The 26,034-nt window shown below is 44.5% G+C and overlaps 2 protein-coding genes across 2 annotated transcripts; one reads left to right on the forward strand and one right to left on the reverse strand.

Moving 5' to 3' along the window:
• Window positions 1–5,379: 5,379 nt before the first annotated feature.
• LOC136527658 (homeobox protein BEL1 homolog) lies at window positions 5,380–14,370 on the reverse strand. The gene is made up of 4 exons (XM_066520449.1): window positions 13,336–14,370; window positions 11,973–12,376; window positions 11,744–11,804; window positions 5,380–6,646 (listed from the first exon to the last, which is right to left on the reverse strand). The coding sequence occupies exons 1-4, from the start codon at window positions 13,939–13,941 to the stop codon at window positions 6,179–6,181; spliced, it is 1,539 nt and encodes a 512-aa protein (XP_066376546.1). The 5' UTR covers window positions 13,942–14,370; the 3' UTR covers window positions 5,380–6,178.
• Window positions 8,308–10,944, forward strand: LOC136528548 (uncharacterized; the record flags this gene model as incomplete). Its single annotated transcript, XM_066521523.1, has 5 exons — window positions 8,308–9,055; window positions 9,177–9,273; window positions 9,866–9,941; window positions 10,153–10,397; window positions 10,482–10,944. Coding segments are annotated over 5 exons (1,470 nt in total), but the record flags the coding sequence as incomplete, so codon positions are not given.
• Window positions 14,371–26,034: the final 11,664 nt, after the last annotated feature.

Below are 26,034 nucleotides of genomic sequence, written 5' to 3' on the forward strand. Positions count from 1 at the left end.
ATTCGGACTCTGATTATGCGGGATACAAAGTTGAGAGAAAGAGCACATAGGGCACATGTCAACTATTAGGAAGATCGCTTGTGTCTTGGTCATCAAAGAAGCAAAATAGTGTAGCACTTTTAACCGCCGAAGCGGAGTACATTTCGGCCAGTAGTTGTTGTGCTCAATTGCTTTGGATGAAGGTTACTTTGAGTGACTTTGGAATCAAAATCAAACAAGTGCCATTGCTATGTGACAATGAGACTACCTTGAAGCTCACCAACAACTCGGTTCAACATTTAAGAACAAAGCACATAGATGTCCGCCATCATTTTATAAGAGATCACCAACAAAAAGGAGACATTTGCATTGAGAGTGTGGGCACCGATGATCAACTTGCCAATATCTTCACCAAGCCACTTGATGAGATGAGATTTTGCAAGCTAAGGAATGAATTAAACATACTTGACTTCTCCAATATGTGTTGATGCACCCCCATTATATGTCATGCCTCTTCTTCGAACAAAGCAAGGTAAAGTTGATTGACATGTCATTCATCAATTGCTAAGGACCTGTTTAGTGCATCTAGTCACTCCTCATGATTAAATTGGCTCATTCATGAAAATCAAATGAATTTAATGATTGTATGGTACCACTATTGCTTGTATGCTTGAAATGATCTAGTGGTAGCATATAACATGTTTGTGGGATTGTGAACCTAATGTTTGATTTAGAAAATGAGCTATAAGTGTTTAACTCAACATGGTGCATGATAACCCTTATTTGGAGGTGTGAAGAAGCTTGCCCTTGGATCAAACCGAGTTAAATATCTTTTGCAAGTGCTCTAGATTGGACCGAATTGGAAGATGGTCCTCACTTATCATGGTTTCACACAACTTATCTAAAATATAATCTCACCTTTTTGTGGTCATTGATGACAAAGGGAGAGAAGTAATTCCCAAAGATAAGCAAAAGGGAGAGAGAAACCAAAGATAGTAAGATAGGTGAAAGGAAGGGGATCAAATAAGACTTGAAGCACACAAGTAGGGCAGCAAGCTCATAAACTTGTATGTTGCATTTGTATGTGCATTACATGTGTTTGCTTGCAAGGCACAAGTTCAAAATTCCATATCCATGCTTGTGTGGTGTATGCTAGATCATAGAAAATGTTTGATGAAATGAAATACTAGCATGCATAAGAAAGCTAGACACTTGAATTATTCTTACAAGTAGTACTAGAATCTTGCTTATAATTTTGATCTCACGAGGTATCTAGTTCTTTGTTGTTCTTCAAGTGGTATCTTGAAAATCATGGTGCTAAGGTTGGTGTTCAAATGGCAACTCCGATAGGTATCACACTTCAAAGGTCCATCCTTTACACCTTAGCATCATTTGGTAGCTATTACACTCCCAAACTTTCTATCCATGCATATGTGCACATATGTCGGGGGAGCTAATACTACCAATTTCGGTTGATGAAACTTATCCATAATCTTTACACATGGTAATATGCTTAGGCAAGCGACATAAATCCAAAAAGAATTTATTGAATATCTTTGTAAATGAGTTGTCATCAATTACCAAAAAGAGGAAGATTGAAAGCCCTAGTTTAGTTTTGGATAATTGATGAAACCTAGGACTAACCTTTGATCTAAGTGTGTGAATTAGAAAAAGGTGGTCCAATCCAAGTGATGGAGCTAGATGATGGTCATGGTGAAAGTGATGGTCACAAAAAGATGGATCAAGTGCTTCACATTTGGAAAAGAAGAAAGAGAAAAACAAAAAAAACCAAGATGATCAAGGCAAAGGTATATGATATGTTTTTATTTTGCACTCAAGACACCATAGAGGGTGTGAGTGACTTAGGATCGATAACCGTACTATAAAGAGGGAAGATCTTTGGCTAAATGGTTTATCAAGTGCCGCTAGGTGACATGATTCATGCATTGCATTTAGGGACCTAGTGTGTAACTTCTCACCCTTGTAAAATGCTTTGGAAAATGCTAACACACGTGGACACAAGTTCTACACTTTGTGGTTAGCAAGTTGGAAGCAAGGGCAAAGCGGTTGAGGACTTAGAAAAAGAAAAGGAGCAGAAAGTCCTTGACCGAACGCTGGCCGCGGGGTGACTGGGCTCACCCCGACGCATCCGGTCATTTATAGCCAGGGAAGCAGTGACTGGCCAAGAGCAGGGAAGCGTGACCAGACGCTATGACCTGACGCTAGGCGTGCGTCCGGTCATCGGGCATAGTTGAGCTATAGCGACCGGACTCACCGGCGCGTCCGGTGGTCTATGATCTGACGTGTCTGGTCAAAGTTTAACGGCTCTAGAACCTCTTCGTAATCGACTTGATGCTGCGTGGCTCAGAGTCCGGTCGATCATGTAGTGAGTTCGATCATGACTTAATGTTTCACGCGACTGTGACTTGACCGTTGGAGATGAACAGGCGAGGTATGAAAGAGAACACATGGACGGACAAGGGTGACCGGACGCTGGGGTGCGTCTGGTCAATGCGTCCGATCAACCTGTGAGCAGAGCAACGGCTCTATTTCGAGGGGATGTATATAAATAGTATTTGGTTGGCTTGGGGCTCACTCTCTCGGTACTTTGACATACTTGACATCCTTGTGAGCCTAAAAAAACACCTCCCACTCATCTCCATCATTGATTCATCATCATAGTGGATTGGGTGTGATTCCAAGTGCATTTGCTTGACTGATTGCATCTAGTGGCACTTGAGGATCATTGTGGCTGTGGATTTCTTATTTCTCTTGGTGCTTGCTGTCACCAAGATGGCTTAGAGCAGCGGAAGAGCTTCGGCACGTGTTGGTGATTGTTCGTGGGTGGCTCCGGTGATTGTGAGGGGTCTTGCACCTTCCTCAGTGAAGAGCTGCAAGGTAGCTCTAGTAAATTGCCCGTGTCATTGAGTTACCTCACTTGTGGGTAGGTTCTTGCGGCGCCTTTTGTGGTGGGCTAGGTGTGTGATACTTATTAGCCGCCGAACCACCAAGTGATGGTCAACACAATGGGGACTAGCATGCCGGCAAGCACGTGAACCTCGGGAGAAAAATTGATTGTCTCTTGCCCCTTGGTATTCTCTCGATGATTGAATTGGTATTCATCTTATGATTGGTTCACTCCTCTATACGGCGGTATAATCACCCTACTCAATCATTTACATTCCCGTAAACTAGTTATAGCAAGCTCTTTAGTGTAGTTAGAATTGAGAGCTTGCTTTGTAGCTTAAGTTTATCTAGTGGAGCTCTTTAGTGTAGCAAGTGTGAGAGCTCTTAGTGAGTAGTGACATCAAATTGTGTGCCTAGTGATTATAGTAACTAGAATTGTTGGATAGGTGGCTTGCGACCCTTGTAGAGCTAGAGCAAGTTTGCATTTCGCTATTTGTCATACTAATCGAATTGCTCTAGTGATCTTGTAGATTTTTAAATAGGCTATTCACCCCCCTCTAGCCATATTAGGACCTTTCACTAGTGATGTTCCAAGCTATGGGATCCTTGCTCATCCAGCAGGCAGACACCCCACTATTATAAACCCTACTTTGGATAATTATCAAGTTGCATTATGAGTCATGCATCACATGTAGTCTTGGATAATGATCACTCTTATATTACACCTAGAGTAGCCTAATAATCTGTAAGAGCCTCGCACCTAAACAACGGGAATGGAAACACTTAATGCTTATTGCTTAGTTGCTTGGGCAACGGTAGAAGTCGAGCTTGAGAAGGGAACTCATACTCACGCGTGTAGGATGCTACACCTGGATAATTAACCACTAAAACCAAAGAGGGTACATCTTGACTTATTTAACTAATCTGGCTAAGGACTAATATCCCTAATATGATAATCTTGATGATAACTTGGATATCTTGCTCATGTGAGGGGTACGTCGTCGTGAGTGTGGGATCTCAAGCGACATAGCTCGTGGAGCAGTAAGGACCGTGTATTGGGATACGTTAGTCTGAGTAACCACCCGTAGAGACCATATGTCGTGGATAGGGTCGACAAGCCAAGTAACTAATTGCGACCTGTCTATCCGTGAAACTAGCAAGGGGGATGGCGCTGGGAAGATGGTGTACGTAATGAACCGGGGACTCGTTACAGTACAGAAGCCTGACCCGAGGTACTGGGAAGATGGTGGAAATCTGACCCGGGCATCGAGTCGAACCTTTCATGTGATATTCGGGGCGTGAGGCAACCCTTACTCTCATGTACGAGGTATGGTGGTTAGTCTCGTCCTTTCGTGTGGGTACAGTTGTACACCTCTGTAGAGTCTTGAAAGGTTGGAAGGCGTGAGACAACCCTTACTCTCATGCACGAGGTATGGTGGTTAGTCCCATCCTTCCGTGTGGGTACAGTTGTACACCTCTGTAGAGTCTTGAAAGCCTAGAGTCCTTCGGGACGGATCTGTTCGGTTGTTCTTTCTTTTTATGCCCATGTGTAGTATGAATGATGGATTATGAGCACTTTGGCTAAATGATAAATGCTTTAATTCTAAAGTTAAGCATAACATGTCATACTCTTAATGAACATCATTGCTTGCCGCACTTATACAAATGCCTGATAATCACCCTATGCATCCATCAAATACTATATGTTGGAATTAAGTCATGCGAGTACGCAATGTACTCACGGTGCTGCCGTTAAGTTGTTTTGCAGGTATAGGACAATGGTGGCCATCTCACCCCGTCGCTGGTGGCAAAGTGGGTGAATGGCATGTGTTGTCCAAGCTACGGTGGCTACGCCCATGGGCAAGGCGACCACCAGTTACTAGATATATAAATGATTCATAGGATAGCGATGTTGGTAAGAGAGTCGTTTGGTTCATACTATATTTAGTCTTACATTGTATAATTAATTTATTATGTTCGACAAGACTTGTAATCTGTGGTTCCGCTGAATTATTATGTGCTCCGATGATGAGATATAATCTTGAGTTGTGGAGGCTATCGTGGTATGATATTCTACCTGATCCTAAAGAGGAGTTGCCAAGTGCGCTCCTGGGGGGGGGGGGGTCGTCGAGGTTTATTTGCTTAAATTGAGCTGTTCAAGTGGATGACACTCGTTTTAGGCGAATTAACGCGGCGAGTCCCCACAATTACCCAAGTTGTTGATCATTGATGAAGAGAGGTTTGGAGGTGAATCATTGTATGCTAGACATAGCTTATCCACAAAGCTCACTTATAATTCCATCTGATTATCTTGACTGGTTAGAATTACCCTTCACCAAAGAATAAAATGAAAGAATAATGGGAAACCTTCCTTCTAATAAATATCTAGAACCTAATGGCTTGAACAGTGATTTACTCAAGAAATATTGACAATTATAGCCAAGGGATTCTACAAGCTCTATGATGCTTTTTCGGAAGAGAATATTTGTTTGTATAATATTGTTCCTCTTACATTACTTTAAAACCAAAAAAGCAATCCTTGAGATAATTGGAGATTTTAGGCCAATTTCCCTCTAAAATTCCTCTATTGAACTTATCAATAAATTTCTAGATAATAGACACTAAGTTGTAATCCTAAATGATTATTGTCTAACGAGTCCAAAAAAAGTCGTCATCCTTTGGCTAGATTTTAGAAGTCTAGGATCAGGTTACTATAGATATTCTCTTTGGAGATACAAGTGGATCATGGATACACAATATCTTGAATTTTCAGACTTGATGGCATTCTTGGACAAGTGTTTCACTGTCAGTAGAGATTTCCTCCCCCTGCACTGTTGTTTCTGACAAAACTTGCTAGAAGTGAATAAAACTTATCCATATCACCATTTACACAACTCAAACAATCACAAAAATATTAATAAATAACAAAATGTTTGGTAAGATGAATTACCTAAATAAATCTTGTGTCAAAAGACAATGCCAAATATAATAATTCCCTTATCACTAATAAATACTTCCTCATTCAGAAAATATATACCTTTTCCCAAACATAAATAGGTGAATTGTGGACAGAAAAAAAATGATACTTCTCCTATACATTGGCGTTTCGTGTGCTTTACTTGAATGAGTATAGCAGCTTGCTCGAGAAATTAAATACAGCATGCATGATTTAACCGGCTTGAAGCTAGCTAGCTAGGAACCATTTTGTGTGTTTTTATATATAATTTAGTCACGAAATAAAAACAAATTTTACCTCTCTTAAACTTAACCACCCCTCCTAGTAGGCCTGTAGCTACCCTGCGAAATCATGCAGCAATTGAGACCCCATAAGGTCTCTGTACGGCAGCACCGGCTCTTGCTCGTCACCTTGCAACATCAATGGTCGCTGGTGCATCATCGTCGACGCAAACGGCTGCTGTTGGAGCCCTAGGGTAAGCGACACGGCGCTGCCGTGGCTCCCGTGCATGCTCGGATAACTACTGAACACATGGTCGCCGCCGCCGGCAGTCAAAATGGAGGATGTAATCATGGAGCTGCTAGGGTTCCCAGCACTACCTCGGAAGTGGCTATGATCTCCTCCAATGGTGGTCGCCGACGTTGTGTTCATCTGCTCAGGTTTGATGACGACGACTCCACCGCCAATGTTGCCACCGCTAGGGTTTTGACTCGTGTCTGATTTCTGGTTCACTTCTTCCGTGTACATCTCCTCTATCATTGGCTTCCACAGCCTCACCCTAGCGTTGATGAACCAATTGGAAACCTGAGAAGAAATTTATCAAGAGAAATTTATTTATTCATTCACATCCTTTTTTTGAGAAAACATATGAAAGCAGGTAGATTCTGACATAGATTATGTTCTCTCTTCTACGCAACCTAAGTAGTAGACAGTGGCGACATATATGTAACCGGTTCCATCCACTACGGGAGAGGCAAAATTCCCCGAGTGTCTCTGGCTTCCCCGAGTGCCAAAAATCGGGCACTCGGAAAAGATAATCTTCCCCGAGTGTTGCACTCGGGGAAGAATTGCACTCGGGGAAGAGAGGCTTTCCCGAGTGCCGAAGAGATCCTGGCACTCGGTAAAGAGAAGCACTCGGCAAAGGCCCTCTTCCCCGAGTGCAACACTCGGGGAAGATCGGCACTCGGCAAAGAAACCTGTTACTTGACGGTTCACCCCGCCCACGCCGTTAAAACTTAAAAGAAAAAAAATCTTCCCCGAGTGCCTTTCCTGGCACTCGGGGAAGAGTCCCTTTCCCGAGTGCCAGAGCAGGGCACTCGGGGAAGAGGCCGCCTTCCCCGAGTGCCCTGTCCTGGCACTCGGGAAAGGGCCTCTTCCCCGAGTGTCTTCCTTGGCACTCGGGGAATAATTTTTGTTTTTTTTTGTTTTTTTTGCCTCATTTTTTTTGTGAGGCCTTCCCACATTATTTAAAACTCTCTGTTCAAATTTGGGATAATTTTAACTTTTTTTGTTATATTTCGTTAGTTTTTTCGTTTCGTTGAATTTTTTTGCATACTTCGAATTTGAACTGCAGGTGCATGAAATAATAGAATTTGGTGATTCAAAAAATTATATTAATGATATTTGGTGTATGTTGAGGCCTTATCCAGGAACTCGCATGAAATGTCGAGCATCTTGTTGACGTAACATGACGAATAACTTGCGGGAAAAGTGTTTTTAAATTATTTAAAATCCGAACGAAGTCCAAAAATCACGAAACTTGTCTGGGCGTCGTGTTATCGCATGTAGAGGCTATGATAAAAAATCGAGAAGGTTTCGAACAAGTTGCGACGTCAGATGCCTAAAACCCAGACATCCCCGCATGCCTCTACAAGTGATCACATGCAGAGATGTCTGGGTTTTAGGCATCCGACGTCGCAACTTGCTCAAAACCTTCTTAATTTTTTATCATAGTCTCTACATACGATAACACGACGCCCAGACAAGTTTCGTGATTTTCGGACTTTGTTTGGATTTTATATAATTTAAATACACTTTTCCCGTAAGTTGTTCGTCATGTTACGTCAACAAAATGCTCGACATTTCATGCGAGTTCCTGGATAAGGCCTCAACATACACCAAATATCATTAATATAATTTTTTGAATCGCCAAATTCCATTATTTCATGCACCTGCAGTTCAAATTCGAAGTATGCAAAAAAATTCAACGAAACAAAAAAAACTAATGAAATATATCAAAAAAAGTCAAAATTGTCCCAAATTTGAACAGAGAGTTTTAAATAATGTGGGAAGACCTCATAAAAAAATGAGGCAAAAAAAAACAAAAAAAACAAAAATTCTTCCCCGAGTGTCTTCCCTGGCACTCGGGGAAGAGGCCCTTTCCCGAGTGCCAGGACAAGACACTCGAGGAAGACTTAAAAAAAAAAAAAAGCCCAGCAGGCCTTATCTAAAAACCTAACCGGCCACCCCACACCCGCACGCCGCCCGCCAGCCCGCCCGCCCGTACGCGCTACCACGCTGCCGCCAGCCCCCTCCGCCGCTGCCGCTCGCTGCGCCCGCGCCACCGCCACGCCGCTCGCCGGCCCAGCGCCACCGCGCCCCCGCAGCCCCCGCAGCGCCGCGCGCCCCCGCAGCCCCCGCAGGCCCCGCCGGCGCGCCCCCGCAGCCCGAGACGGCGGCGCAACTCCGCCGGCGCGCCCCCGCAGCCCCCGCGCCGCGCGCCCCCGCAGCCCTCGCCGGCGCGCCCCCGCAGCCCGAGACGGCGGCGCGGCCCCACCGGCGCGCCCCCGCAGCCCCCGCGCCGCGCGCCCCCACAGCCCCCGCAGGCCCCGCCGGCTCGCCCCCGCAGCCCGAGACGGCGGCGCGGCCCCGCCGGCGCGCCCCTGTCCCTGCGCGTCGGGGTCCATCCGGCCGTCGCGCCCCCTCCCCAGCCCCTGCGGCCGGCCCCGAGTGACGGCTTCATCCCCTGCGCGGAGGGAGCTCTGGGAGTGGGCATCCCTGGTGTCGCCCTTCTTCTTCTGGGGCACGGCTATGGTGGCCATGAAGGGGGTCATCCCCCGCACGGGTCCATTCTTCGTCGCCGCGCTGCGCCTGCTCCCCGCCGCCGCGCTGCTCGTCGCCTTCGCCGCCGCGCGCGGCAGGAAGCAGCCCTCCGGCTGGGAGGCCTGGCTCGACATCGCCGCGTTCGGACTCATCGACGCCGCCTGCTTCCAGGCGCGTAATCGTGGCCATGTTGACAGCTCAAGGCGTTGGTAGTTTTTAGCGTCTGTGCATGGAGTGTGTCTGTGATTCTTGGAATCTAACACGCGGTGTTTATTCTTGCTTGCTTTCGCAGGGCTTTCTCGCGGAGGGATTGCAGAAGACGTCGGCTGGGCTCGCGAGCGTAAGGCGAAATCCAAACTCCCGCTGTCGTGGGGCTCTTGCTTCTCGAGGTTTGCCTTCTGCTGATGCTAGTTCAAACTTTTCATATGCAGTAGACAGTTTAGCAATCTTGAGACCTGAATATTGATTATAGTGACAAAAGTTTGATTGTTCATATTCTATTTTCTCCATGTTGAAGTGCAAGGCAAACATTCATGCATACATATGTATGCTCTTTATTATGCAATATTTTGGACCACACCTTAACTGATTTGGTGTTTAAAACAATTGTCTTCTGCAAACGTTCTATATTCTTCTCCACTGTTTCTATGTCAAGTGTATGTTTACAGCACATATCATCTGTAAAATGTTCAAAAATGGTTTATGGTTTATGGTCATCTGCACGCCCCCGCAGCCCCCGCCCTGCCACTGGTTTGGTTACTTGTGTTGCAACTTCCATACAAGGTGTATTTCTAACAGTCATTGTTTCTTTATGTGTGTAACTTTTAGCTTGATATATGTGTTGGGCTTTACATTCAGGAAAAGAAAATATGCCGATATGATAATCAATGGGTGAAATTAGCCAAAAGCAGTGTGACATGGCTGCAACCTTTGAATTGACGATAGGAATCGTAAGATGTTGTTTTGGTGTTCCTGTTGCAGGTTCTTCAGCCCACTTGGGATGGTTCCAGTTATTGCATTGGCGGGGCTTGGTCTTTTCGAGAGAGGATTCCCAGTGGTAAAGGCTCAGCTAATAATTTGCTCTTATCATTATCAATAATACGTGGCTTGTACTGTCAGAATATATGTTTCTTACGTGGGAGCTTTAGAGAAGTTCGTTTAAATCATATTAATTCAGTTACTATGAAGGACTGTAGCCTAAATGTGCATTATAGTAGTGTATATCAGTATTCTTCCCAGAAGCTCATTAGTCGATTTGATGTTCTTAGATTGGAACGTGTGTGGAGATTGGTCTTCCGATGCTTGTCCTGTTTGTGGCACTTTCCCAATATCTGAAGCACGTACAAGTGTGCCATTTTCCGATATTGGAGAGGTTCTCAGTGCTCATCTCCATCGCACTTGTCTGGTTATATGCCCACATCCTCACTGTGAGTGGGGCATACAAACATAGTTCGCAGGTCACCCAACTCAACTGCCGAACTGACCGTGCAAACCTCATCACAACCATGCCATGGTCTGTAGATTGATGCTTCAACCATTGCTTTATTTTCATCTCATTCTTTCACACTTATGGAATGAACTTGTTTGATCTCCTCAGGTTTGATGTTCCCTACCCACTGCAATGGGGTCCCCCGACTTTCAGCGCAGATCATTCATTCGGCATGATGGCTGCTGTGGTGGTGTCCTTGGTAGAGGTAAGGGCATCTCCAAGGAAACCCCTTAAAACACTTCCCCGTCTGTTTTCTCTCCTCATTGTACAAAACAGCAATCTAATAGCACTCATCTGTGCACCCATCTCTCTCAAATTTGGGGGAGGTTTGAGGGGTCTCCCATCTGTGCAATCCTACATGACAGTATGCTTTTGGGTAGACTGTGTATTGTTTGGCTATGTCGGTATGTAATATTTGAAATGTCAAAAGAAAATATCTCTGTTATAAATGTGGTGTTATAAATGAGGACTATGTAATATTTTTAGGGTACTTTTGAACGTGTGGTTTGTAATATATTGTGGATTTCGGACAAATTTGGTCGTTTGTGATATATAAATGTGGTTTGTGACATATTGGTGTTGATTTGTGGTTTGTGATATATATATATATGCTTTGTTGTTTACATGGAAAAGCAAAAAACAAAAAAAAAAAAGAATTTTAGAGGTGGCTTCCCCGAGTGCCTGTGCTGTGGCACTCGGGAAAGAGGGATTTTTTTTTAAAAAAAACAAATTTCTTTGCCGAGTGCCTGAGCTGCGGCACTCGGCAAAGAGTATTTAAAAAAAAAATTGAAAAATCTTTCCCGAGTGTTGCACTCGGGGAAGAAAATCAAAAAAGAAAAAAAATAAGAAAACGGCGTCGGCCGTCGGCCAACGGCGTCAAGTCTTCCCCGAGTGCCAGCACGGCACTCGGCAAAGCCTTCCCCGAGTGCACGATTTTCGACACTCGAGGAAGGCGCCTTTCCCGTGGGAGGATTAGCCGGAGGCTCTTCCCCGAGTGTTGCACTCGGGGAAGGCTTCCCCGAGTGCAACTGGGCCTTCCCCGAGTGCAACTGGCACTCGGGGAAGCCAGCAGTTCCTGTAGTGATCAAGTATTAATTGAAGATGTGGAAAGGAAAAAAAAACTGAAATCTAGTCCACACGTTCATAATAGGGACAGATACAAGTGGTGGTTGGGTGTAGTGCATAACAAGCAGTGTGTGGATTAAGCACATTATTATATATATGTCTGCTGGTTAGCTCATCTTGTACCTGACGAACTGTTAGAAAAAGTATGTGGCTGTCCAGTAACTGTACTGTACATATGCTGATGATGGAATTGGAAGGCACAATATGGACCATGCATAAATTTAGCAAATACTATGAATTATTACCTGGCTTCTTGACAATCCTGTCTGGCGCGCCAGAATGTGCTTGTCTACATCATTTGGATACCTGCATCAGTTCATCATCATCAGATCGATTGATTTAATTATTTAATTACTGCGCGTGGTTGTTAATATAATTAATCTGAATGAATCGGGTAAAGATATATGGAAATAATAAACTATGGAGTGATGAATGGAGAGACAGAGAGAGCGGGAGGAAGGGACGACGGCGTACGGGTGGAGGAAGTGCTCGAAGAGCCAGGCACGGAGGACGGCGACGGCGCGCTCCGGCAGGCCGCGCTGGGGCCGCCACGGGTAGTTCTCGATGGTGCCGGGGTGCTGGAACGCCCGCTGCTGCCGTAGGCACTGGTCCAGCACCTTGAGCCTCGGCGTGTCGCCCTTGGTGGCGCCCGCCGCCGTCGCAGCCCCGCCACCGGCGCCGCCGTCCCGCTCCCCCATGGCCTTCCTGAGCGCGCGCACCTGTGCAACCAGCGCGTCCCGCAGGCACCGGAAGTGCCGCGACATGGCGCGCAGCGCCAGCCTCGTGTACACTTGGGACGCGCCGGCTCCGGCCACCGCCTCGAACGACACCTCTACTGCCCTCATCTGCTCACGGTATCGCCAGTACCGCCTGTCCACCTGACCATGCATGATTCATCGGTTTGCATATGTTTGTGATACTTTATATATACACATCCACAGTGTAGATAAAATTGACCAAAATGCTAAATTGAGTATAATAATTCATAGTAGTTGTCTAGTTGATCAGATCGATACTAATAAGGTTCTAGGAGGTCATTTGATACATCGCTTTCTTATTGAGAAAAAGAAGAAAAATGACACCTTTTGCTAGGGGACGTGTTTTTCAACGACAGATAAATATTTTTTTTAGGTTATTAGTTGGTAGGTAACACAATATAATAATTAATTAAAGTTTTTAGTAGGGGTAATCCTTTTATTTTTCTTTTTTGAGAAGATAAATACGACAGACAATTGCTGTAGTAGGGAATATATGGATTATGTATGTAACTTGATAAAGGAAGAATAATCCTGGGGGAATGAAGAGGAGGCATCAAATAAAAGCAGTACATGACACACATCAGGAGCTAGTATATTAGTCTTGTCTGAGATAGCAAAGCAAGATGCCTCTGAATGGGGTGAAAAGCTAGGCGATAAATCAGAACAGAAGTTTCTGAAAGTACATATATAGTGGCTGTGTCACTAGCCTTCCACTATTTGCCAATGTCGACATGTGTGGATTACTTTCGAGGAACGTAACATGAGTTGTGACCAAGAACTCATCAAAAGGCAACAGTGATTAACAATAATGGTCCAAGAACCGACGACTACAATAATAACTGAAATTAAAAAATCTAGCAGCTGGATGGAACTGCAAAAAAAAAAAAGGGTATGCATGCACCATATATGCGGTGTTAAGCAGGAGTACTACTATTTATTAGATATATATGGTAAAATAAAAATTACCTCAATGGTATCAATTGAAGCAAAAAAAAAAGTAGTACAGGAATTGCTTGCTGCATGCATATATGTATGTAAGAGTAAAAGACCGTGCACATGTACAGCTAGCTATAGCCTACCTCTTCAACCATGGACAAGAGCCTGGCCTTCCTCCTCTCAAGCTCCAAGATATCCATGGAGCTCAGAGACGGGTGGCCCCAGAGGCCAGAGGAAGACGACGACGTCTCCACGTCGTCCCACTTGCCTGCAGCTGCTGCTTTCGGAGCTCTCTTGTCCATGGCGTGAAGGTCCCCTTCCAGGCTGCAGAACTCGGTCAGCAGATCCTGCACGGGGCCCAGGAACTTGGAGCTCCTCAGCTGGAACGGCTGCTGCATGCTCGACGTTGTCGGCAGCTGGTGGTGGATAGGTAGTGCCAACGACGCCGCCGGGGGCACGGCGCCGAACTGTGGCTCGTGATGGCCGAACAACGACGACGACCCTCCCGCCGACGTGTCGTAGTTGTACAGGGAGAGGGAGACCGCGGCCTGCGGCGCCCATGCCGCCACCGCGTCGTCGTCGGCGAGGACGCGGTGAGGCACGCCTCCTCCCACGGGCATGCCGTTGCCGTCAATATGGAGCCCGAGGAGGTGGTGTTGGCCGTGGTCGAAGTGGGGTGGGGGCGCCTCCATGCCCACCGTGTTCGGAGGCGGCGAGAAGTCGAGGAGGTGCGGATGGTGGACGGCCATGGACGATCGGCGCACGCGCCGCCGGCCGGTCGCACCACAGTTAACTTGGATCAATTGGCCGCGAGCAAGAGAGTGACCGCACACACACTGCTATGCTTAGCTTTTGTAGCTAGCTAGATTGACCACCTTTTTTTTTTCTATATATGACTTAAAGACTAGAACTTGCAAATAAAGATGCTACCTCAAGCGTACTAGTAGCTATGCATGTGTTCCTTCCTTGTGGCTATCCTTACCACATAAATACATATACCTACTAATTAAAGAGTGTATACATACATAGCATAGCTTTTGTGTGTGTACTCCCAAATGGAGGAGAATTTGAAGGTAGAGTTTTGTGAGGGAGGTGGGGGTTCAAAAGTACTTCAACTAGGAGTATATTGGATATGTGGAGGCTAGTAGGAATCATTCACACTCTATTGTTGCTAACTGTTTTTTGCTGCAAAGTGATGCCTTTTTAGAAGTTGGCCTAGCTATATATGCTTTGTGAGACACTTGTTATGCTTATGCAGTGGTCACCTTCACATGCCCAGAAATAAATTCTATGGTACCTAGGCACTCTCTAGCTCCCTCTGTCGGTCCCTTCCCAACTCTATTTGCTTCAAATCAAATTTTGTCACATCAAAGTAATGTAGGTACTATGTCATATATAGTATATAACATCAGGTTGCTACCATTTGATTAAATATAAGATTGTTAAGGTAAGGTGAGGATCGAATTAATAACAGTAAAGAACATGCGTCAAATGGATTTATGATCAAATAATGAATTAAAATACTGAAGCACACTTCTAAATACAAAAGATGCATTTTGAGGTTTCCAGCAAAATAATAAACTGCAAAGTGTATATATATTTGGGTGTGGTGCTACGCATCATGCGTGCATATATATTCCAATGAATTATTCGCCTTGTACATATATGGATGGATCCCTCCGGGCGGTGGGCCTGTTGGCTTCCCAGCAACTTGCCAATTGTGGTCCAAGCTAGGACTGCGACACCATTTCAATTTGCATCGCTGGCAGCTAAGCTAGTAGCTCCTCTTGGTCTCCTGTCATCTGCGTCCAGCATGCAATGGACGCCGATTGGCCACACACAGTAGGGACGTACGAACATTCAACTCGAGATAATGAAATGTTGTCAAAAAAAAAAAAACTCGAGATAATGAAACAATTTATTCATTTATAAATAAATGCTCCGACAGGAAAATGTATTTGCCCTGCAATCTTGAAAGCATCATGCAACTAATTATAATTAAGTGTCGACCAAATAGGCCATCATGAGGGCACCCAGAATGATTAGAGTTAGTTACTAACTCTAAGACAACTTCTTCAATAATGTTAACTTTTAGCACATAGCTTTTAACATAGATAGCCTCACAGCTTGAAACTCTCACATAACCGCAAGAGCTTAACTCTTGATCAAGAGCTAGCTTCTCTCTCTTCTATTAAAATAAGAAAAAAAATGCTTAGAGCTAGCTTAAAAGTCGATTATTGGAGCTGTCCTAAGGGCACCCGCAATGGTTAGAGCTAGTTACTAGCTCTAAGCCAATTTCTCTAATAGTGCTAACTTTTAGCACATAGATTTTAATATGGATAGCCCCACATGACAGTCTCACGTAACTTTGAAATGTGTGAAAGAGCTTAGCTCTTGATTAAGAGCTACTCGCTCCGTCCTGTAATATAGTGTATTCTAGCATTCAAAATTTGTCCTAAAATATAATGCATTTTAGAGGACAAAAACCAGTTTTACATTAAATATTTTTCATTTATCAATCAATCACTATTAATCATGTTGATGATAAATAAAATGAGGGTACATGCGTCTTTTATGTTTTCCTTTATTTTATCTTAAAATTTCTAGACTGCACTGTAGCACAGGAGAGAGAGAGAGAGAGTAACTTCTCTCTTCTATTAAAATATAAAAAAAAAGCTTAGAGCCAGCTTAAAAGCCGATTGTTGAAGCTGCCCTAACAGACCAATAACCCGTCCGGATTAATGCACCTAGGACCTAGCTTGCATTGCATTGTTCTATGTACAGTAGTACAGCATCTGTCCACACTTTTGCTGCACCTATATGCTTTCTCATTCACATGTCCACCTCACTTAATTTCCCATCCTCATAAAGAAAATATAAAGCTTATACTGTTTAGAAATTATGGAATTGGCCAGGTTTCCCAATACTGCATTTTTCCCACTTTTTCTCAAGTATATATATGTATAGACAGTGTAAAGAGTGGAGCTGTTTTGGTTTGTTGTGGTAGAATTTGTCCACACGACCCCAGAGGCACGCACATTCTTGGCTAATTATTCTTTTAGTGGTAACTTGTGACGACGTTGACGCCACGCTATCCAGTAACTTTGCGAGTGTTCGGCTGGCTGGCCGGCTGGGGTTGGGCTGGCCAGCGTACTCACGAAAACACTGGTCACCTGCACAGTGTTTTCAGACAGAACAGTATTTTCCCTCACAACAATCAGTCGGAACAGTATTTTGGCTTATTTTTTAGTCCTGCTGAACAGGCCCTTTGTCACTGTAAAAAATCTGCAGATCCAATCTCCTGGAGGCAGTCAATAGAGGCAAGGTGTACTCCCACACCGTCCTGAAAAGATTGTTGTTTTGGCGTGGAGAGATTGTCCCATAAAAAGTGATGTTTTAGACCATGGGTCCCACTGAGGAAAGGTGCAGGCCTACAGCCTTGCCTTATCGCTTCGCTTCGTCCGTCGTCCCCAAGCCCAGCGCATCCCCATCGCCGCACCCATCCCCAACACATCCCCACTACCGCACCCGTCATCCCCTTCTCCTCAGTCTCACACGGAGGCGCCCCCACCCTCCTCTGTTCCGCGCGTGGCACCAAGGTGGAGGCCAGCGGCATCGAGGTGGAGCAAGCCGGCGTCGGCACGGACTGGAGCAGAGCAGTCGAGGCGGAGCGACCGTCTCCCAGGCAGATCAACCGGCGCGGAGGTGGAGCAGCCCGACGTCGAGGGAAGTCCGACGGCGCATCATGAGCAGGCCCCGTCCCTTCCCTTCTTCCCCATCCCCGTCAAGATCCACCGCCGCCGCTCGCGGGCACCTCCGGTCGAGGAGGAGGCACAAGCACCGACCGTCCGGTCACAGCCGCGTCACCGAGGTCCGGCGAGGGCGAGGATGGTCAAGGGCTCCATGCCAACCTCCAGGCATCTCCTACTCTCTCCATCTCGACATGCTTGCAAGCACCTCCTCTTCCAGTCTTCATTTGTGACGAAGTCACCGCACTAGGAGAGTCCTCCGCTGAGGGCGGGCAAGGCCACCGGCGTTGGAGAGGGTCCACACCAGGCGAGGGTGCCGGTGAGAGAGGGCACGGTCCCAACGACGGCAAGCAATGCCCACGTGCCGGATCTAGATGGGGATGGATAGGAAACATGAGGAGAGAGGAGACAGAACATATAGGGGTATACGGGTCTTTCTTCATCCTCCTTGGTATATGTGTCTAGCTCTAAAATGATCCTTTTATTGGGATGGAGGGAGTATGTTAATAGGGGTGAGAGCGTTTTGCACGTGGTATTTGGGCTGTCTGTACCATTTTTGAAGGAAAATATTGTAAATTTGGTGCATGTAAGGAGGGATATACTCCATATATTTAAGTTGTAAGTCATTTTATTTGGCTTTTCTAAATATATAGTTTTTATATACATCTAGATATACATTATGTCTAGCTAGGTACATAGTAAAAATTATATATCTGCAAAAGCAAAGACGACTTCAATTTGAAAGAGAGAAAGTGACCTTGCTCTGCTCCACTACTTCAGCAATAATTTTCAGCGAACAAACATTGTTTTTCTCTCATAGTATTTCAGCTTAAACCAAATTTTAGCGAAACGAACATAGCCGGTATATATAATTATTGGTCATGCCTGCATCGAAAGAAATTATATATATTTCGTGAAACAGCTATAAGCTAGCATCCAACAGCCCTCATTCAATTTTCTGTGCAGAACATTGGAATTAATAAAGTGGGCACGAGCGAGGCGGCCGGGCCGGTGTGGCCAAATTTCGTGACTGTCGGCATCAGCTAGCATGCATCAGTTCCCCTCACAAAAAAAAGCTAGCATGCATCAGTAATACATTTGTGTATGACCAAAATGAGAAGCCAGTTATTACTACTAACATTTTTATTGTGCAATGTGTGTCCGTGACTGTGGAAAAAATAGAATGGTGTGGAATATATTCTATATATTGCATTGAGCCTCGTGGACTGATTATATAGAGTATATAGGACTAACACATCGCATGGATAAACAATGTGGTACTATTCTTATTTACTCTAACATCCCCCGCGGTTACAGCGAGAGCGCTGAGAACGGTGAAACTAGAGAAGAAGCTGACAATCTAACATCCTCTCACAGTCAAAACAGTCGATGCGTCGCGTATGCTGTGGCTGGGAGAAGAAGCCGATGAGTCCTGATGCAAGGCAGTAGCCCTTTGTGCCAATGTCGAGGTAGCCAAGCGTGAGGGTGGAGGAGCCATGGTCAAGGATGTCATGCTAGAGCCGTGGTCAACGTAGCGGTCGAGGCGGCCACGCACCGCACAGAGGCCACGGGTGCAACGATGAGCCATGGTACCATGGGGGTGATGGAAAAGCGTCGAGGCAACCGTGTTGGAAGGAAGGGCGATGCCGAGGTCGACGCGCAGTCAGGATCCCTAAATTATTAAAGTGCTCCAATCCAGATGAAAGGTCCTTGTTTGGTTTTAATAATTGAGTGACAATCTAGGTGGACTAATTGTATTTAATGTGAGACACACATGTAATTAGTCCATAGGTACATGTGTGTGAGCAACATATGACATGAAGGTGAAAATGGTTCGGAGATGTTGCAAAGCTCACACTTGTGATGAAGGAGCTCATTGCATATGAGACATGACATTGAGTCATGTGACTAAGGTGTTGAAGATCAAGACAAGACTTGGCTTGATGAACCGGTTGCAAGTGTGAAGGACAAGTTGAGTGATGACTTGGCGCTGATGGACCGAAGCAACGAAGAAGAGCAAGTGAAGTCAAGATCGATGAACCAATACGGTCATGTGATGATATGAAGTGGATCATATCATTTATGATTGGTTGGTGCATATGTTGCATCAACATTAGAGGAGATGGAATGGAATGCGCAAGACAAAGGTATATTTATAGGGCATTTCATTTCACCGGTCAAAGGTTGCGTAGAGAAGTACATGATCGGGTTTAGGATAGATGGCCGTACTATTAAGAGGAGTAAACTTGTTTGCATATCGGCCATCTAGTGCCAATTGAGTGATCTAACATTGCATACGTGTTAGGATAGAGTGGCGTTGTGAAAAGAGTGCTAATCATCTAGGAAATATTTTGTGAAAAGCTAACACAGGTGCACAAGGTGGTGTTCACTTGATGGTGTTAGCACATTTGCAATGCTGTTAGAAAAGGCAAAGAAGAGGAGGCAAAACCAGGCTCGAAATACTGCTTGGGTGGCACCGCCACCCCTAGGGCGGTGCCCACCTGGAGACCGAGAGGGAGGAGTTGGCTGGTGCCCTGGGCGGGGCAGCGCCACTACCTGTTCGGTGGCACCGCCACCCCTAGGGTGGTGTCCGCCAGACCGAGGCCGAGAGCAGCATATTGGAGGCTGGCACCGCTGTGCCTTGTCCGGTGGCACCGCCACCCCTAGGGCGGTGCCCACCTAGACTTGGCCGAGCACAACAGGAGTCGGGATGGTCACCGGAAGTGGTGGTGCACACCACCATGGTGAGGGCGGTGCACCGCCACGTGCGGCCCGGTTCCACCGCCTCTTTTCGGTAGAGAGCGGGGGAGCAGGGTTGTTCACCGCCATGGTCACTGTCATGGTGACGGTGGTGCACCGCCCTAAATTTCCAGAGAGTGAGTGTTTTGGGGGCTTGGCTGGTGGTCACCTCCACACCTAGGGCTTGGCTGGTGGTCACCTCCACACAACGGGAACTAGCGTGTTGGCAAGCACGTGAACCTCGGGATAAAATTATCGTGTCATCCTTGTCTTCCCGTTGGTTTGCAATCCCTTTACACAAGCTTGTAATTACTTTGATATACATTGTGCTTGTGTAGTTGCTCTTGAAATTAGTTAGCTTGTATAGCTTGCTAGTTACCTTCTTGCTTGTGTAGCATAGAAGTAGCTCCCTTATGCAACTAATTTGGCTTGAGTAGCCTTATTAGTTGCATTGCTTAGTTTATGTAGCTAAATAATTTGCGCTCTCTAATTTGGCTTGTGTAGCCTTGTTATTGAGCATTGCTAGTGAGCTTAGGAGCTTTGTGCGTTTTGCATCACTAGGTGTGTAGGAGCTCTCCCGGTTGCTTTTAGTACTAGTTGCATAGGTTTGTGTGACCTTGCAAGCTAGAATTGTTAGGTTAGCTCTAGTTAGCCCAGCACCTTTTTGCTTAACTAGGATCTTTTATAAGGTGCTTGAGAACTTAGATAGATGGGTGTAGTCTTGGCTAGACCCAAATTTCGCATTTGTTTCAGTTAGCCGGCGTGATTAAATTTAGAAAGGACTATTCATCCTTCCTCTAGTCCACCATCTCAATCCTACACCAGTGCAAATCAAAGTAGCCATGTCTTAGCAAATTAGCTGGTGTGACGATTCACCACAGAGAACCAATGTGCTGGTCCACATCCCATAATTATTCCTAGATATAGTCACTCAGCAATCACATGTTATATACTCACCCTGTCCAAGAAAGAATGTAATTCTAGCACAGTATCATGTTTTAAGATTTATAAGTTTAACCAACTACTGATAAGAAGTATTAATATTTATGATATCAAATAAATACCATTAGATTATTAACTACGAAATATATTTTCATAATAAATTGATTATGGAACCATAAATGTAAATACTATTCACCTGAAATTTGGTCAAACATAATCCACTTTAACTGATACCAATTCAAAGTTGCATTCTTTTTGGGAGAGTGGGATGAGTAACTTTTGAGCTATCCATGGAATGAACGTGAATAATTCCACGTGCGCTTATAATCTCCGCTTATACTTACATGTTATTATATTATTATCTCGGTGGATCGGTCCCATTCGGATGGATGGACCACAATAAATTTAGTTGGAGCTGGGAGCATCAACGGCCCTACACGGCTGTACGATGATGGCTACGGATGAAATGACCTCCCTGCCTGCCAAGCCAATGCCCAATAGGGTTTCGCATGTGGCTAAATTGTGTGTTCGCGTCACCTTCAGCGCACGTACCTACAGAACCAAGCATCTAGCTAGCTATGGAAGCCCCGGCCGGCCGGATCCTCAAACTCACACCGCTTCACAACTCTAAACCGTTGCACCTCTCAACAACAAAGATCTAAACCACTAGCTATACAACCACAACGGCTCCACAAGCACCATATACCTCCCGTTGATAATGAATTGAAAGTGTTGTTCACATATATGGTGCACCCTCTGATGCTGCCGTGGCAATATATATAATATGTATGCAGATTGGATCCAAGAAATTATATTTACTTATATATCTGTGTTTTTTTGTTCTGTACCATGATACTATGTCTCATAAATATGGTATGGTGTGTAGGCCGCCAACATGCTTCAGTTCCTAGCTAGGTGCCAAGTGATGGCAAACAAAACTGATTAAATATATAGATATATATATATATATACATATGTTGCCCGTGTGTGAATTGTGATGGATGCATGATATGATGCTACATACTACACGGACCTGAGCAGCGATAGAACGACCCGAGGCCGGCTTTGCTTTCGATCTGGCGCATTGGATTGTTCATGTCATTGGTTAATTAATTGGAGTGTTGATCAAAGAATGCCGCAGCCAACGCCGCTGAGTCCGGAGTGACCCACACAAGCTCATATGCTTTCTCTGAGGAGGCAGCCACCAGCAGGTCAATCAGGACGCATGTGGAAGAGTCCCTGCGATGTCAGCATCGCGCGCGGTTCGTTTGGAGCGTACAGACCACCTATACTGCTGGTCCATGTCGAAGGCTGTGATAACAGACCGGCAGTGAAATAATCAAAATTAGTAAAATTAATTTCTCACAAGCATATCACTGAACATCTTGTGTGCATGATTCAAAAGAGCACCTAAACTTGAATCCATCAAACCATAAGCTGGCTCATCTTCTAGCAATAATATATTAGCATCAATTAGCTCACTAATACATCAGCCCCAACATCTTATACTCAATATATCAAAGAACCCAAGCTCATCTAGATGAGCAACCACTTCACATATAGAACAATAGCAAGCAAGATGATAACTTAATCAACGCATATGACAAGAGAACTACTGAATCAAGAGAGGGCACCAAGATTTACGTGAAAACCCCTAAGGGGAAAAACCACAGGCGGCGATGAGGGGAGTCCATTATGAGATGAAGCAAATATAAGAGGCGGGAGTCAACAAGTGTCGGGAGGCTCCTGGGGCGGACTCACCGCCAGCGACCCCGGCCAGCCGCCCAGGTTTTTCGATGAATACGCAATGAAACGCAACGAAGTTGTTATGCTATCTGAAGGATTTTTTTCTCGAATACGTAACGGGTTTGCGCATCTTTGTATGAAGTAGAAGGAAGTTTTTACAGGACGCGCCATTTTAATGCGCGCTAAGGAGGACAAGAAGATTACATTCCAGCAAAGCCTCCCTAGCTAGGTGTTCATTTGGCGACTACTCACGTACTAAGCAACCTAATTTGGACGCCCCGGCATCAATCCATTGGTTGTCAACGTTCTTAATGATCGCCCACACCTGGGGGACTGTGGAGGCGGTTTGGCGGAAACATCTTGCATTTCGCTCTTTCCACAGTTCCCACGCCACCAGTGCGAAGAGGGGGTCGGCTCCCCATCTCTAGTCGCCGCTCCAGCGCGTTCTCCATGAACTCGACCAAGCGAGGATGGATAGACCACCAATCTGTGCTGCATTGGCGCCAAGGACGGCTAGGATGCTATCTGAAGGATTGAATTTTTTTTTCTATAGTAAATACTCATCATACTAAGTTTTGAATGGGCTCTAAAGCTTTCCTAGATCTACTTTTGGGAGGCTCCAAATCCTCCTCAGATCTCTCTCTTTTAGTGGTGGAGGTAGATCAAAACCTTTCCCTAACCCAAGCTCTCAAGAACCCAAAAACTCTCTTATATGTCTATTCCCATGTTGGGGATGCAGGCTTATAAGAGCCATTTTCGGAATGCCCCCTCCCCAGACGCTCTAGATTATCAGAGACAGTCCCAATTTCAGCATACAACATGTATAAGTACTGTTTTGCATAACAAATAATGAGTTAATTGGCTTCCAAATGTTGAAACTAGGAGGTGCACATCACAAAGACATTAGCCACTGCTGCGATGTACTGACTCGGTGACTCCATGCAGTCATATGCTTTGCTCTACAATCCTCCATTCATATTTCAACGAGGCAACAATATGAAATATGCTCATAGCATTGTAATCTAGCGAATGACCGATGGATCGATAGTTGCATGTTTTCTCAATTATCTTTATCCATCAATCGTCCTGGAATTGCATTTTTCTTTCCAAACGGAGGCAGTATAGCTTTAGCTTTTTCCAAGCAAAAGGAAAAATGATAGTTTACCATGGAGGCATCAAACCCTCACATGTACAACCCTCAAATTTAACAAACAAATGAGCCCCATACTCCTAAGTCCTAATCCTTGATCTGCCACTTCAGCCAAGACAAGGGATTGTATCACGACGCTGCTACGAGATCGAGATATATATATTTGGGGAAAAGGAGAAGGGGAAGAAGATGAATAGGTTCCGATTGGTTTTGGACCATAGGATTGCAATAGGAATATATATATATATATATATATATATATGGAAAAAATTTCCTACTCCCTAGGAGTAGTTACTCCCTCCTCCTAGGCACACACGAGAGGCTGGCTGGTCTATTACCGCAGCTAACGGGTTAAAAAAACTTGACCCGTTATATATATATATATATATATATATATATATATATATATATATATATATATATATATATATATATAATCGACGGCCGATGAAAAAAATAAAAATTCCATGTAGTTGACAAAAACATCTTGTTTATATCACCATAGATCACAAAAAAAAGGGACGTGGCAAAATTAGGCTCCTCAAAATTGTGGGAGCAATTCAATTAATGACGTAATCTATGTTAGATAGGGACACGAAAGGCCTTAAACCAGCCACGTTTGATCCTAGACTGGGATAACCACCACCATCAACCAAACCACATACATGAAAGGAACGTTTATATAAATATAATAAAATAAACAAATAATGTTGCTTATTAAGTTAGCTGAAACAACAACTATAAAGAAAAGTCAGCAAGGATCTTTTTTTGGATGGAAAGTTTTATTGTTTGTAGCCAGATTCCCTGTTATGGTCCCAGTCCCACATCATCAAAATGAAAAGGAGCTATGGCATGTTGCACGGTTAAGGCAAATAATTTAGCTCTGGTATCCTTTTTTTTGCGAGACCTCATATACACGAGCATTCACTCGTCCCTATGAACATACGCACACGCACTATCCCTATGAGCATATCTAAATTAAAGAATTGAGTTGAACCGGTAAATCTAGTGTGTTTGACACAACGTGAGAGTTGAGACACATCTTTCGGGAAAAAAAGACATGGCGTGCGAAGCAAAAATATGGGTCCTTTATTTGCGTAGCATTGCTTGCCCTAGCTGCTTTCTGATCATGGTTTTTATTTCTACGATATATAATAGATAATTAATGCTAATCTTTGTTAATCACAATATAGACACAAACACTCATATATGCATGTTCATTCATCCTTACAAGCATACGTACGTACACTCTACCTCTATGATTACCTCTGAAAGATTGAACAGACAAATCTCGATATTGATGAAGTCGTCGTATACACCTTGTTGTCGACGTGCTCAAATCGAGGACTTGAACCCCGATAGATAGCTTTCCATCACGACAAAAAACTTTACCAACTTAGCTCAAGTAACCCTAATCTAAGCTATAAAAATTGTAGTTGTAGGAATATTTGTTTTTTCTTTGAAAAAAGATATACTGTCCTAGGTCTCTAGCTATTTAGTACATGAACACGAAGAGAGATAAGACGTACATATATATAAATATACATTTGATTTTTTTGACCTTGACAACAAGTAGATACCATGTGTTCCGTTTCATGTTTGTGTAGGAGAATGTGAAATAATTTATACCCCACTTGGATATGGATATTGGAGCTTAGAATTGAAAATTGGAATTAGGTTTTTCCCCAATTCTATTGTTGGGATGTCTGTAGAGTTGAGATTTAGAATTACAACCCCCATTCCCTATACTAAACTAAAAGTAGAAGTGGCCTCGTGAAATCCCCCCTGGTCGGAGAATCATGACCACTCTCTCGGGACATGCACCTCCAACCTTGATGCATCCGTCGCCGCTCCACCCTCTCTAGAGCTCTACGCTGCCCCAGCCCAACGCTATCCACTATTGCTGCCCTGACCCTCTCCATGCCCTTGATCCCTAGTGCCTCTCTCAATGCTCCTTTTTCCCTACCTCCTACAGACGTACTCCTTCCCCATCTCCGGTGATGTGAGACATCGGGTCATGGGTACGGTGGCGAGGAAGAGAAGAAGATGGATCGTGTACATCCAAACAATAGATTGGGTATTGTAAGCCATTTCAAAAAACAAGGATGATGCAGTTTTGTATACAATTCAGTTTCAACACCTCCAATATCTACATCCAAAGTTCCAAACGCTTTCCTTAGGGTATTTTGTTCGGTCAGAATGAATAGGTTTATGTGAACTGAGTGTAGCTCAGCTAGTTAGTTTTCTTGTGGTGAAACCTATCCACCCAAAGTTAAGTCCTTAACTTCTCACATTTTTTTTCTAAAATTATTCTAGATCCAGAATTTAAGACACTATTTGTAACAACCCGGATTTTTCTGGAAAACAAAAATACGAACTTTTAAAAAATTTTCCCTGCAATGTGTGAAGCATGTAGATGCTAGGTCGAACTAGGAACAATTTATAAATAAATTGTTGCATACATATAGAATTACTTGTAGGAGTTTGCCGGAATTCTTTTGTTGGTTTAGTGTTTT

The sequence above is a fragment of the Miscanthus floridulus genome, chromosome 19 (genome assembly GCF_019320115.1).
Source record: "Miscanthus floridulus cultivar M001 chromosome 19, ASM1932011v1, whole genome shotgun sequence".
Lineage (NCBI taxonomy): Eukaryota > Viridiplantae > Streptophyta > Magnoliopsida > Poales > Poaceae > Miscanthus > Miscanthus floridulus.

What these genes read in the sequence shown, in the direction of transcription:
- LOC136527658 (XM_066520449.1), bottom strand. Translation starts at nt 13,941, where the DNA reads ATGGCCGTCCACCATCCGCACCTCCTCGACTTCTCGCCGCCTCCGAAC. An exon ending in TCTTGTCCATGGTTGAAGAG is followed by an intron (nt 12,377 to 13,335) that starts GTAGGCTATAGC and finishes ATGCATGGTCAG; the next exon opens with GTGGACAGGCGGTACTGGCG. An exon ending in TTCGAGCACTTCCTCCACCC is followed by an intron (nt 11,805 to 11,972) that starts GTACGCCGTCGT and finishes GAACTGATGCAG; the next exon opens with GTATCCAAATGATGTAGACA.